We start from the raw sequence: 15,533 nt of genomic DNA on the forward strand, positions 1-15,533 counted from the left end.
AGTTTTTGAGAGAGGAAGGAAATGAAAGGAGCAAGAGGGAAAGAGCAGAATGACGGCTTAAAGAGGAAGTAAAAAGGGCATATAGGTGTGTGTGTGTGTGTGTGTGTGTGTGTGAGTGTGTGCTAGTTTCCAAAGAGGCCAGCCTGAGCTCATTAGTCGTGCTCTGGGCTCCTCTGGACAGCACTGGGTGGGCTGCTGCCCAGCCCCCCCCGCTCCCAGCCCCCCAACCCACCACCACGCATCCCCGACTGACAACTGCCCCTCCTCTCCACCCCCCCCATCCCCCCCCCCCCCCTCCGCCGCGTGGCCCCCCTGCAGGGACAGCCCAAGAGCACAATCAGGGAACACACTGCCCGACTGATGGAATAATTATTGCATCCGAGGGGGGCGACGGGAGAGGGATCTCCCCGGGGAGCCGCCTGCGTGTGATAGCACGCGAGGGGGAGAAGAAATGAGACGGAATAGATGAATGTCAGATGGAGAGAGAGGAAGAGAGAGGAAGAGAGAGAGAGAGAGGTGTAGGAGAGCGCACACGTGGCTGTGTGAGAGCGTGAATGCGTGTATATGCGCATTTGTGAGAGGGTCTCTGCAGCACCTTCATTCAAGAGAATCCCACCCTGCCTCTCTCTCTCTCTTACTCTCGCTCATCCCTCTCTCTCGCCTCATTCTGTCTCGTTCCTCTTTCGGAGAGCACATCAATCAGACATCGGGAGTCAACGTGGGACGCCGCCACCAACGAGGCTCAGCTGAGGGGCGAGTGAGGGCACGCCGCCGTTATCTCCACCGGCGAGGAGCGACGTGTTTGTAACCTTGAGGTTTCATTCATGTCACACAATAGCACAGGTGCACACGTGTTTGTGTGTACGGGAGGTGAGAGAGCAGCGTGTGCGAAAAGGATGATAATGCCCCACTGTAACCACACACACACACACACTCACAATAATGGGGAAACTAATTGCTTGTCACTCTCTCTCTCTCCCTCCCTCTCTCTCTCTCCCTCCCTCTCTCTCTCTCTCTCTCCCTCTCTCTCTCCCTCTCTCCTGCTCTCTATGATCAGTCAATGGCAAATGTTCAGTGGTCAGATTTCCTCACCCCACAACAGCTTGTCCACCTGTTCACTACCAATCGTCACGGTAACCTAACTGTTTATGCATGCGACTTTAGTCTAAGCCGTGCCTCTGCCGGGGTCAGAGTGCAGCCGGTATCACTTTGCATGAAACATTCACCTCATCCACGCCGCACGCTGCAGCTCTCAGGCACAAACACACGCATCAACGCATCAAAACATGCACCAGAGAGGAGAAAATGCCAGGTCGGTGTACTCACAGCTCTTTCCAATCCATCATCTAGTTTGTGATCATAGTCAGATAGCGCACGGCTGAGGAGAGTTCAACTTTGGGGTCCATGTCCACGTTGCCGCTCGGCTCCATTACTTGTGCATTTGTCACGCGGAGGAGAAGTCAGCGAGGCGGGGCTGCTCGCTAGTTGGGGCACCCGGGGTCCTCTTTGCTCTGATCGCAATCATCGAGGTTCCACTTGATTTCACAGTGGTTTGTAAGACGCAAAGGGGAGCAGGGGGGGGGTGGATGGGACGACGAGGAGGAGGAGGTGCAGGCGTCCTAGTAAGTAAATGGAACAAGCACCAGGTGGAGCAGAATGATGACTGTCCTGCTGGAGAGGTTCAGGTCCCTACACAGCTTCCTGGAAGTGGAATGCGTCAGGATGAGAAGGAGAGCCTCTTCTGTTGAGAACCCCCAAGTCCTTCCATGCCTCACTTCACAACTTCTGCCGCAGTTTCAGGCACACGACAGCCCAACAGCTCGGTTTTCCTTTCTTTGCTTCCAGTCCTGCGTTCATTCCAAAACGTTGCATTCAGTTAATCCACTGAGGTGTGTGTGTGTGCGCGAGTGTGTGTGAGTGTGTGTGCCTGGGTCCTGCTGCTACAGGCAGGAGGAGGGGCAGAGCACCAACACGCCTGCCTGAGCTGGAAGCTTTCCTTAGATGGCTGAGAATGAGGAGGATTCCTTCTCCTGTTCCGCTTCTCCGTCCTTCTCCTGCTATCAGAGAAATGCTGGCAGTTGTCCTGCCGTGTCTCTCTCTCCCTGCCTCTCTCTCCCTCTCACACACACACACACACATACACACGCACACACCCCTCTATCCCTCCCTCCTTCTCTCCTTCTCTAGCCTCAGCCCAGCCCCTTTTCCCTCCAACAGCCAGACGAGGTGTCAGCGCTCGATTGCTGGCTGCTCGCGGCGCAATTTGCAAGAGCTTTCTCTCTTTCACTACACACACACGCACACACACACCCCACCACACGTTACATGAATACTTAATGCATACAGGAACCCTCTCTTCTTTTAGGGTCCCTCACTTCAAACAGATTTGGTTAGTATGCCTACAGTGCATGCATGCAGGAGTGTGTGTGTGTGTGTGAGTGTGTGTGTGTGTGTGTGCCTGTGTTTTTTGGGGGTGCCATACTGACTGCACATCTGTATTTTGTTTTTTGCTATTGTTGAAGGGAGTAATCAGGCAGATGAATGAGAGCGTTATTGATCATCAGCAGTGACAGAGAGTTTGCTTTGCTCCTACTCAATGCAGCAGAGAGAGAGAGAGAGAGAGAGAGAGAGAGAGAGAGAGAGAGAGAGAGAGAGAGAGAGAGAGAGAGAGACAATGAACAGATCACATCTCAGAAAAGACGGATTTAGAGAGAGAGAGAGAGTGCAGTCAGTCAATGGTCAAGGGCAAAGGAAAAGGGGGAATGAGAGCGTGCGAGTGGGCGAGCGGCGGGGCGAGAGAGCAGCCCCCCCTGTATTCCCTGGGCTGCCAATTTAGCAGTAAGCCCTCACTGCCCCCCGTCCAGCCCGGCCTGATTCAAAGGCTGCAGAGTGCCGCTCCAACATGAAGGCAGACAGAGTGGGAGTGAGACTCGCCAGATAAAAGTGCATTCAGCACAAACACTCTCTCTCTCTCTCTCTCTCTCTCTCCTTCTGACACAGTAGCCCTTACATGAACTCATGAGGCAAACCACACTCAAAACAGGAAAACACACACAGCGCGGTAATGAAGCAGGTTGATGTATTGTGTAACCTTTACCTCCCCTGCACGGACGCCGACGCGCTTACCTCGGCGTTTTTTTCCGCAACGATCCGAATTAATGGCGAGCTTCTGTCCGGAAACTCCCTACCGATCGACTTCTGCCGTGAATGGCAGCGATCAATGCGCGGGAGAGGACGCTAATGTGGGCATTGGTCACCCTGACAGGGCACCCGCTCGTTTGTTGGGTGCCCATTGCCGGCCGCCTTCGGTGTGATACATCAAAATGGAGTAATAATGGGGGACAGGCAGGGTTGGAAGTGTCCAGATAGCCTCTCCGCTCCATCACTGTCTCCCTCTGAACAGACCGCAGGGACAGATAATGATTGTGATACACACAAATGAGCCCAAGTAAGACGGATGTAAAATCAAAGAACGGTTAGGAAAACGGAAGGTTAGAGTGGATTTGGATCCTGGGTTCTGGTTTGTAGGGGATTGAGGAGGGGAGGTCAGTGTGTGTGTGTGTGTGTGTGTGTGTGTGTGTGTGTGTGCCTGTCAGTACTCACTCCTGCCCTCTTTTCAGGCTTTGTCAAATTAACAAGAGAAATTCCTCGGCCCCGGAGAATCATTAGCCGCCGCACCCATTAGCTTGTTTGTTCAAATTTGTCTCTGCTCTCCAGGCCGCAGCGCCGCAGCTCTTTAGGTAGCCGCTCGCTCTCTCTCTCTCTCTCGCTCTCTCTCTCTCTCTCTCTCTCTCTCTCTCTCTCTCTCTCTCTCTCTCTCTCTCTCTCTCTGCGCCTAATTACCATGTTGCCCACATTTACTATCCTTGACATTTCCCTTTCTCCAGTTCGCATTCTCTCCCCTCCGCAGACAAGATAAGGTTGCTCCGGCCATTCATGCGAGGATCAGATCACCGGGGCTGATATCTGCATGCTTTATCCCCCCCCCCACTACACACACACACACAGACACACACACATGCACACACACACATTGTAAGTCTGCCTCCTACTGCGGCTGATTAGCTGGTCAGCCGAGCCCCTCGTGTACGGTGATGGGAACACTGGTCTCCAGCCAAGCTCAGCACTATGCACTGATAATGGCCACGGCACAATGGGAAAGAGACTGGCTGGCTGTTGGAAGACGCTCCGGCTTCGTCCTGGCTCTCTGTGTCTGCAGGTATTTGTGAGATTGTTTAGCGTGGCTGTGAGAACGGAGGAAAGGCAGGAGAAGCCGTGTTTCTTTTGTACGCCGGAGCCATTTTCCAGCAGATGGTTATGATTGATTGAGGCTGGACGCGTGTTGGTCTATCAGGTGAGCTGCGATGATTCTGAGTCAAAAGATAATCGATAGGAAACCTCCCGGGAGCTAAAATCAGTACAGTGTCTTATTGATGGGCTGCCCTTCACACGGCCAAGCACTCTTTGCCCCAAAGCTGTGGGAGAACAGCGTAAATCTACATTCTGAACAATCTGAACTGTCGGGGAAATACAACATTTATCCACTCCGGGCTACAGACGCATGCCTGAGGTTCTCCACCGCCGCAGAGCAGCGCGTTGCCAGGTTCAGACCCGATCAAAACAGATCTGCATCTCTCTGCGTTGGCCTGTGTAGTCATGGCGGTTCTGCCTGGGCCCCGGCCGCTGTGATTAAGCGGCGGTGACATCAGCCGGCGAGCGTGCACCTTCTCATATGCTGCGCAGACTCAGGGAGGAGATGATGTCATCCTCTGCCAACAGGCCCTGGCAGCCAGGAGGCCCACCCAGATAAGATTTATAAGCGGGGTCAGGATGTCGATCATTAAGCATGAGACGAATGCTCCGGCGCTATAAACCGCTTCCTCTCACGGTCGAGCCTCGTGGCTGTAAGTCAGTCGGTCAGAGATGTGACATCACCCGCCTGATGTATGACCATCCAAGCCTAAATATATGCATTACCCCGACACTGCAAACATGTGGGTGAGCTGAGGGGCCTCTGGATTCAGCCGCAGGGGGGAATGGAGGCATCGTGCAGTGGATTCAGGTTACCTGAGAGCGACACAGAGGCCATAATGGAGGGACATGCTGAGTGTGTGATGAGCCGCCTCCTGTGTGGCGCTGAGGTTTAGTCTGATAATGAGTCTGTCTCCTCCCCAGCGTCTCCGTGGCAATCAAGGGTCCACCAGAGTAAACATTCATTTACTTTTTTTTTTCTCTCACTTCCCTGCGTTTTCCCATCTTAAATCACTCACAACAACCTTCGCCTGAGGCTGCGAAAACACACAGAACGCCTCGATAAGACACACAACGTTCAGCGCTGTGAGAGAAACGCGGACAATTAGAAAGAGATGTTTCCTTCGATGCGGCGTGGTTATCTCCTCGCAGAGACGAAGATAAGCATCGACGGAAATCCAGATCTTTCCAATCGTTTTGAGAAATGTTTTGCCCCCTTTGCCTCAGCAGACATTCACATGGAAGAGAGCACTGACATGCTGAATCTTATCACTCCAAACATCTGAAGCTTCCAGGTGACTGCCGACCTCGTTTCCTCCCGCCTGAGCTCCTCTCTCTCTCTCTCTCTCTCTCTCTCTCTCCCTCCCTCTCTCTCTCCTGCTCCCGTTTACACAACAGCAGTTTTGCAGGTAGTGGCCAAACGCCTCCAGGCACGGATTTATAGACTTTCTATAAATCCTCAGAAATAGATAGATGGATCGTGGCTAAACCAGACAGCTATGAATGTGATGTCCAGTTAGCTGAGCAATATCCTGCCTGGCACGTTCCAAACGCGCCGGACCTCTTTGTTCCAACAAGGTGTTCAACGAGCCTTTTGTTCCTGCGCGGCGTCTGGCCTTGGACACAGAATACCAAACGTGGCATCATTTGTGCGCCGACTGCTGACAGCCCAAGGCCACGAGTGCACCTTCGCCGCACCAAAGCCCCAATTAGCTAAGGCCAGATGCATTCATGTAACATTTGTGAGCGTAATTTGCTTTCATAGCATTGAAAGCGTACTCCCTGCGAAGAACTGCCACAAAGCGGCTCGCTCACAGGAACACAGACGGGACGCCGGAGAAATGCGTAAATAAATCCTAAATCCCGGCAGCGGTTTGTAAAGCTGTTCTGTCATGGTCTCCTCACAACCCCCTTTGAAACGATTTGTGGACTGAGGTGGAAAACGAGGGATTAGGGGATCCTCTGGAGAATAGCTGGAATCCAGGGGATCATGAGAAACACTGGGAGACGGAGAGAGGGAGAGAGCGAGCGAGGGGAGACAGGAAGGACGGCAGAGCGGAGGTGACGATGAGGAGGGAAATAAAATAAAGATCTCTGAGATGGAAAAGAAAGGAGGAAGAAGCAATCTTCCCCCTCAGACAGACAGACAGACAGACAGAGAACAGCAGGGTGCAGCTGAGTCTTCGCTTCGATCTAGACGCTGGCTCGGTGCCAAGCAGCCGGCTGTCTATGAGGAGGTAAATCATTTTCTGCCTCAGAGAGAAACTGGAAAAATGATCGCCGGGGTTCGGAGTAGTTTTGTTCCCAAAGAGCGGCGGAACGGGACAGGAATCCCCCAGCCGGCCCAGGGAATATATCGAAACACCTGCCGCCCAAAATCGAATTAGTATTATCACTTCTGTCGGCTTTTACTTTGGTTTGAAGCAGATTTGTATCTTCTGCGCCTTTAGACGTCGGATCAGACACATGCCAACAGTCGCCTGCCTCCTGGAGGAGTTTGCACGCAGGCGTTCCGAGTCTCTGCCAAGGTTAACTCCTTAATGATGGGGGGAGTAATGAGGATGTGTGTGGGGGTGTGTGAGCAACCCTCCCCGCTGTAAACACACGCCGTCGTTGCTTTTGTGTTTCCTGCATCCTGCTCGGGCCCATAATGCATTGTGTCTGTGCGAGCCCCCACACCCAGTCGTATCCCAGTCGCAAACACATTGACCCCCCCCCCCTCACACACACACACACACACTGGCTGAGAGACGACGAGACTCGCTGACTCGGGGCTTAAGACCTGGAACCTGGAGGTAAAAGTCAGGGGCTGTAATTCCATTTACAGTTCATTTCATTGTTCTGCCTCTCATTCACAGCCACGTCTCTCTAATATGGCCTCGGCCAGCTTCAACGTTCAACCAAGAGGAGGTGAACAAAGCACGGGGGGGGGGGGGCTCTGAGCTCTGCAGGACCCAATTGTCAGCGAATGAGACAAAGGGGCCAATTTAAGAGCCCAGAGGAAAAGAGGTGGAAACGCTGGCAGCAGAGTCAAAGGGCCCTCATAGGAAAATCCCTCACAATTGACCTTAACTTGTTTACAGGAGGATTAGGAATCAGGAACCCCCCGCAGCTTTGGGAGAGCGAGAGGGGGCGAGAGAGAGAGAGAGAGAGAGAGGGAGAGAGGGAGAGGGGGGGCGGAGATGCGGCGCTGTTGCGTTCAAATTGGTTCAGGCGGCGAAAATAAAAAGTCTCGGAAAGGAAAATTCACTTTTTAGTTGACGTGTGACAGCTGATAATGAAGATATGTTCCTCCCTGCTTCCTCCTCCTCCTCCTCCTCACCGCCGGCGCTGCTGACAAAGATTAACAGCAGCTTTCATCTTCTCCGCTGCATTTTTTCTCTGCTTTTCACACACACACACACACACACACACACACACACACACACACACACACACACACACACACACACACACACACACACACACACACACACACACACACACACACACACACACACACACACACACACACACACACACACACACAATTCTGCTCCACTCTGTTCCAAGCCTGCAAAGAATACCTTCACACACTCCCCATACACATGTTGAACTCCGCTTCACCTGCTCATCCCACCCACGTCTTCCCTCAGTGTGACTGACTCGCTCCGGTGTCAAGTCATCGCCGGCTGAGTGACGTTTGCAACAGAAGCCTAATACCTGACGCAGGGAAAGAGAGAGCGAGAGGCGCCGCTATTAACACAAGATGTCTCCCTAATCAAACGCATCCGCTTAGAGGAACATACATATCTGGCTGGGAGGAGCAAACCAAGTTGAGCCTCTGTGGGGGGAGGGGGGGGGGGAGACGGCAGCCAGAGAGACTTCTGCTCCACTTCTCCTCTCCATTAATCACGTGCTGCCCGGGTGAGACACCTAGCGATTATTTATTTGCACTTCTCCACATAGAGGCTATCACAACAAACAGGCCCGCAGGCTGCTGGGAACATTTGGGAGTGATTAATCAGAGCGCCGTCCGGAGAGACGGAACGCAGAAAAAGAGGGGGGGAGGAGGGGGAGGGAGAGAGTTCCAACATGTGTTTGTTAATCTTGCATCTATATTCAAGTCAATAAAAAATTGGCAAAAAAGAAAAAAATGCATAGGTAGTCAGGTGAGACGGTGGACAGGGTGGAGGAGAAGATGTAAACATGTCTTTAGAGGGAGGAAAGGAATAATCGTTTTCCATGGGGCCACAGGGAGGCCAATCAATAAGGAATACGGGGTAATAACTGCACGGCGGTGCTACTCTCTGAGAGCCGCCGCTAAGAGGGGAGCCACTACAAGCGCATGATTCAACTTAAGCAGTTTTATCCTGTATCACACACTCTCATAAAGTCAGCCACACACACACACACACACATATGCTGACACACCCACACCCACACACACACACTCTCACCGGGCCACATTAGAGCGTATGGGGATGATGGGATTTTTAGCGCACTGGAGCTGCTTCTCACGTGTCGGGTCATGAACTGATTATACACTCTAATCCTGCTCCATTCAGGTCTGTGTGCTTACGGCGCGCGGCAACAAGGCCACGCCGCACATAAACCCTCGCCGCTGCCCAGAGTCTGATACGCCGCTTACGCACGTGTCCGAGTATTATAATTCTTCTCACTTACATACTTACTGGATCGCTATGAAGAAGGATTTTAAGAGCAATACTGATACACGCAATAATCATCAGTCCCATGATTCCCTGTCGCTGCCGCCACCGCTGCCTTCCAATTGCGCAATTTCAAACCCCTGGCAACCCAGCTTCATCTTGATGGAGATAAAGAAAAAAAATAAATGAAGACAGAGGGATGGCGGGGAAATGGTTCAGAGCTCGGCGAGGCTGAGGGTGATGAGGTAAAAGCTAAGCTGCCTGTCCTGACAAAGGCCTTATCCTCTGTGGTAATCAGAGCCCCTTCTGCAAAAGCTGGGCCCTTCCCTGCGAGGAACGGGAAGATGGGGGCCTTATGTGTGTGTGTGTGTATGTGTGTGTGTGTGTGTGTTTGTGAGCCGAGACCGAGTGCGAAAGAAAGAACTAGTGTTTGGGGAAATCAACCTACGGCCACCGATTCAACTATTCGTCATTCATATGGAACGGGAGGCGGCGGCAGGGCCAGCACTGAGGAGCAGAGCGCCACGCCAGGAGACATCTTTGTTCCTGGGACTGTGCGGCGTCGGGGCAGGGACGTGCGCGCATCTGGGAGCAGAGGCCACACGCTCGCTGCTCCTGCACACACAATAGACGATAAAACTCCTTAATGCCTGTTTCCCCGCCACTAGCTATTGCAAATCACTATTTCATATTCCAGCCTGACGCTCTCGCCCGCGTCCGTACAGGAGCGGCTGTGGTTGTAATGAGAATGATAATAGACCCGATTTGCATGATACCTTTCACTGAGGGGCTGTAAAGTGGTTTAGATGCCATCTCTCAACACCCATAGGTGTGATGCATGGTATTCATTCAATAGGGTGGGTGGAGCCCGACAGCTAAATGATCATCTGCTAACGGCGGCGCCTTGCAGGGCTCCTGTTGGTTTCTAACAGAGCCATTATCCCAGCAAAGAGGGGAATGCTCGACGTGGGCAGGCACACAAGAGCTGGAAATGTGTCGGGGCATGACCTCTCCTGCACCCCCCCCCCCCCCACACACACACACACACACACACACACACACACACACACACACACACACACACACACACACACACACACACACACACACACACACACACACACACACACACACACACACACACACACACACACACACACACACACACACACACACACACACACACACACACACACACACACCCTGGACCTCTTTGAACACGGCCAAAGACAGAGGCGCCCTTATTGAAGCGGCGAGCCCACAGGACAGAGGTCTGCCGTCCACATCCTCTCGTCTCTGCGAGCGTGAAAGGAATCTGCCGGGGTAGACAGCATCGCTTTCCACCTTTCCCCACAGGGCTTAACGGCATGGAACCCGGGGTGAGAGCGCTCGGGCTGGAGTCAGCGCTTCAGCCTTTTGTCTGGGCACACACCCCCCACCCCGGGCTGTGTGAGTGGGCCTGACAGACTTCCTGACTCAGGGTTTTGGGGGTGCAGAGCCGACAACAAACCCTCTGCCTCCATTTTATCTATGGTTGAATCTGTTAACCTCTCGCTCCGACGGTCTGAAGCAGCTCCGTAACACCGTCCCCACCATGTAAGATCACTTAGCTCAGGGACGAGGACGACGCCCACAGATGAGTCAGGAGAATTCACCGCAGCGAGCTCAGCCAAGGACTCAATACTGGACCCAAGCACCATTTTGAGCTGCTTTGGTGAGGAAAATAATGAGTTATTCCCTCCAATACTGACTCCAGCTATGCAGAAAATCCTCCTGCACAAAAAGCGCTGACCCCTCTGAGCATCACTCTGAGATATTCAATATAAAGTCCTGTGCCTCATGAAATATTCAACACCAATGAAACATTTATTATCCCAAATCAAATAATACAAGGCGTCTGTCTTTATACCAAATGTCTGCTCGCCCAGGAACAACCAGAATGAGAGGAAAGTGTGAAATATCGATGTGTGTGTGTGAGTGTGTGTGTGTGTGAGGGCAGCAGGATGGATGAATAGTGCGATGCTTTAAAGATGTAGTTTTCCTCGGCGGACTGGACCTCCATCAACACCTCCACTGTGCCGACGGGGGGCGAGGGGGTCCAGATCGATTCACACCTGGGCGTATGTACAGGCTGCAGGCCCCCGGTGGCCTCGGCTCGCTGCTCGCTGCTGCTACAGCGCCGAGGCAGCGATTAGTTCATCAGCCTGATAGCCTGATTACTGCAGGAGAATACCAGCTGGTGTTTTATCCCACAGTAAACAAAAGGCCGATGCCACAGAGCAGCTCGGCCGTCGCTGCCGCCGCCGCCCACTCCAGCGCGTCTGATGATCCGCTCGCTGCCCCGGGCCTGCCGCGCTCACGCTCAACAGTTTCTGCACTAGAACAGATACATCAGGGCTGTGAATCAATCCTCATGCGTCAGGCTGTGTGTGAGGCACAGGTAGTATTAAAGGGGTGGTTGGGTTTTTTTTTTCACTTCCACAGTTGCCGCTCCCTGAAAATGGAGCCGGGGCTGCGTTTCACTTTTCTGCAACGCTATACATTCCGCTCACACGCTCCTCTCTGGTGGAGGAATCCATCTCGCTGTGGCTTGACAACAAAACCATTACCCTCTCACCTCCGGGGAGCAGACAGTCCAGCTCCGACTGAACAAAAACTGCACATAGAAAACAGAGCGAGAGAGGGCGAGAGAGGGCGAGAGAGAGAGAGAGAGAGAGAGAGAGAGAGAGAGAGAAGAGAGTGAGAGAGAGAGAGAGAGAGAGAGAGCGAGAGAGAGAGAGAGAGAGAGAGAGAGAGAGACGCAGCAGGGGAAATACATAGAGTAGAGAGACAAATAGAGAGGAAACGGCAGTCGGCACACAGCAAACACTGCAGCTCAGTGAGCAGCATCAGAAAGCAAAGCAAAACATTTACTTTTGTGCACATGTAACCCTAATAACACACTCACTTACACACACACACACACACACACACACGCAGGGACGCACACGTGGAGTGAGACCCGTCCCAGAGAGCAGAATGTTCACGAGCACAAATGAACTTACTTGGCTCCCATGGTTGTAAATCCAATATGGATGGCAGGTAGAGAGCTGCTGCCCCTGATGCTGTCAGAGCGGAGCATCAGCCCCAGCGCCTCGTCGCAGCTGCGGCCGGCACACATGCGTGTAATCGTATCATGCAGCTATCATCCCACTCTGCGACTTTATCCCCCTGCCAGGCGAGCCGGAGCTGCACTCAATACACATAATCTGTGCTGCCGGTGATGGAGCTTCCACATACCACCGGCCGGACACGTGCTGTCCTGCTTTGTCTGCCTAAAGCCTCTTGTCTGCGGCGTCCTCGTCCTCCCGTCCTCCCTCCCTCCCTCGCTCAACTACACAAACAAACAGGATGAGCTGCGGGGCCCGAGTTCCTCATGGAAGCTTCATAAACAATAACATTACACCCCGATTCTGTAAGTCATCCACCATGTGTGACTTTGGAACAATCGGCACAAACAGTGTTTGCGATCCAGTACATCAGAGTGGAACACGCCGGGGTCATTACCAGGCGCTCCCGCTGTCTGAATTATAGCCCAGCCGGGTGAAGAGGCCCATTCCAACATCACCATTTCCAATCTCCCACTTTTGAAAGCAAATCAGTCACATTTTATTCTACGAGCTAATGACTCGTTTCTATGGTTACTTTGCGCAGCCTAGGGGATGAAGAGCAGAGTGGGCATTAACACAAAAGCCGGGTTTGTGTGTGTGTGTGTGTGTGTGTGTGTGTGTGTGTGTGTGTGTGTGTGTGTGTGATGGAGAGCAGAGGAGGCGGACTGGGACCTGCCACAATTACAGGAGAATTCCTTCTCCGCAATCACAGTCATTACGGCACAAACACTCACCTGGGCAGCAGCTGCGGGGCGGCGATGGACGACCATAAAACCACTTCCTCCCCGACACTCCTCCAGGGCCGCATTCCAACAAACAGCTGTCCTCTCCGCCCCCCCGTAACCTCCCAGCTCGGGCCGCCGCAACGTATGCCGCTTCACCTTCGCTTCTGGTGAAAGACTGACCTCCGAGTAACCACGGCTACCGTCTGCCGTCGCAAACCGAGCGCTACAGTCCTCTCAACCGTATATGCCGAGAAACCCCACAGGCCCGGCAGACATTAAACACACCGTGAGGAGCAGCAGGAGCGATGTACACATGCAGCATCGCCCCCTGCTGTGACAGCGCTGCTCTCATTACACAGCACTGTGTCAATACACTAATCAGACGCTCCGTCACAAGGCAATCAGTGCTCCACGTGCTCGTCAGCTGAACACATGGCACTCAATTCATTACCACGCTATTCTCACACACACGCACACATAAAGATATGCACACATCCACACACACACACACACACACACACACACACACATACACACACCACCCGTTCAGCGTTTGACCCTTGATCTCTCTCCGTGCAGTGTAATTATGGCTGCCGTCCTCTGACCTCGGGTCATCTGCGTCTCAGGACAAAGACAGTGAGATGAAAGAAAGCCTCTCTGTTCTGTTGAGACGCTGAAGCCTCACAAGGCGAGACCCACGGTCGCCATGGACGTCGTCATCGTCCTCTTTGGGAAAGATCCGTCCTCGGTTGGAGACAAACGTGTTTCCATTTTCAAATCTGCATTTATAGTGAAATAACTTTTCAACTGAGCAGACATCTTAAATGGGACACAAATTAAATGCCTTTTTTTGAGGCAGTCCAACGGTTGACTAATTTTTTCCAATGAAAAATAAAACAATGAATCCACTTTCTTCCCGTCGTGGCTCCGTCTCTCTGGGCTTCAGACTTAGCTTACGCTCCGGCTAATTGCGTTCTAATTAAAATTTCATCTGCAAGTTAAACGGTGTTAGCGAATGTCAGACAAGCGTCGACGGAGCCTCCTCCGCACCGCCGCGGATGGAAGCGGCTGTTTGCTTATTCTGCTCCGACATCCTGGACTCGCAGGGTTTACACGCATCCCACTGATTTGTATCTTTAGAGAGCCAAAAGGAGAATACTAATGAGGAGTGAGCTTCAAACCAGATACACGGAGGACAGTGAACGCAACACAGCAGACAAACACATCGCAAATATGAGGCAAAGACAACAAGAGGTGGTGATGATGATGATGATGGTGTTCCTGTTGTGCAGAGGGTCAGGAAGTGGGTGTGAACGGTGCTGCATCTCCACCTTCCCCCTTTTCTGTATCTATGGAATGTGATGCTATTTGGAGCCGGCCTGGCGTCACTCTGCTTCTCCGGGCCAAACAAAACACGCCGATCTTCCCACACCCGACATCTACAGCGCTGCTCCTCCTCCAGCTCGGGTCCAAAGAAAACACCACAAACTAATTAATCAGCGTCGGGAATTAACCCCCGGCCGGCAGCGAGGCGCACCTCGGCGCTGTTGTGGGGCCTCGACGCAGGAAGTTTGATTTTGCGGAGGAACCTCGCGGACCCGGTGACACGGTTAAAGTTGCCGAGGGGAAACTCCATTCGGGGTGTTTGAAGCTCCCATGAGATCCCCCGTAGGCTTCCTGTCACACTCCACAAGGCCTTCACTGGCTTCCTGCGCCTCCTGCGGTGCACAGCCTCAATGTTCTTCTGCATCATTCTTCCCTCCTCCTGCCAGCATTCATTGCGGAGTAGCTCTCGTCCTCCTCGGGGGAGCGGAGGCTTTAGGGAGTGGAGGGGGGGGGGGACCTGCCAAGGAATCTATCAGTGACAATAAAGCACATTGCGCCAGTCGCCCGCCCGTTTGGAGAGGCTGAGGTGTTCTCCAAGGCAACAGGAGCGCTACAGCCAAGGCGGACTTAAGAGAAAGAAAAGCCTCCCTCAGCTGGAGATGCACAAGGACAAAATGGCTTCACATAAATACTAAATAACAGCCTTGGAGCCGACGCTGTGGTCACATTATCGCGGCTGTCTGAGGCTGAAAAATATGAAAAGCTGTTTGAAGTCGAGGCAAAACGCTGAAAACGCTCAACGCGGAATTCCTGGGGACAATTCCGGGCTTTGACTTAAGCCCTTTCCGTGAGACGCTCCCTCTTCCTATCAAATTATGTAATTGAGTGATCCATTCATGGTCACTGGTGCCTGTAACTGAAGGCTCATTTAGTCCCACGATGGCGTGCATCCCAGGGCACGCCATCATTCAACCATGAGAGAACAACATCTCCCTGGAGTAGGTGCCCCGCATTGAAGGGAAGACCATGAACCAGAACCTGCAGACAAGCCTGTGCGTATCTGCTGCTTAGCTTGCATAATATCACACCTACACACACGCACATTAGCGTATACACACACACACACACACACGCACCCATTCCAGATCAGATTCAAGATCAAATTAATCTACTTAACATTTTACATTTTACTTTAACACTTTGGCAGGTTCCATAATGGCATGATTAAAACAGAACGGAGGAGGAGGAGGAGGAGGAGGAGGAGCTTACCTGATGAAGAAGGAGGCCGCCGTGGATGAACTCTGCATCGATGAGGACGGACAGGGGGACGTGGACGCCTTGGGGAGTCCAAACGCACACTGTCCCGCTTGGCTGGAGCTCCTCTGTCGGCAGGGTGCCAGGGCGCTGCTGGTGCTGGTGATGCTGGCAGTGGT

General features: G+C 52.8%; 1 protein-coding gene across 1 annotated transcript in view; it reads right to left on the reverse strand.

The window, feature by feature from the left end:
• The window catches only part of kif26ab (kinesin family member 26Ab), a 60,380-nt gene that overhangs the window by 15,931 nt on the left and 28,916 nt on the right, over positions 1-15,533 (reverse strand). The window contains exon 4 of the mRNA XM_076158486.1: positions 15,370-15,533. This exon is cut by the window's right edge and continues 84 nt beyond it. Within this exon, the coding sequence (XP_076014601.1) occupies positions 15,370-15,533 (164 nt within the window). The remainder of the gene's footprint in view (positions 1-15,369) is intronic.

The sequence above is a fragment of the Genypterus blacodes genome, unplaced genomic scaffold (genome assembly GCF_046128005.1).
Source record: "Genypterus blacodes isolate CSIRO-AG114 ecotype Tasmania unplaced genomic scaffold, CSIRO-AGI_Gbla_v1 ptg000082l_1, whole genome shotgun sequence".
NCBI classification, from domain to species: domain Eukaryota; kingdom Metazoa; phylum Chordata; class Actinopteri; order Ophidiiformes; family Ophidiidae; genus Genypterus; species Genypterus blacodes.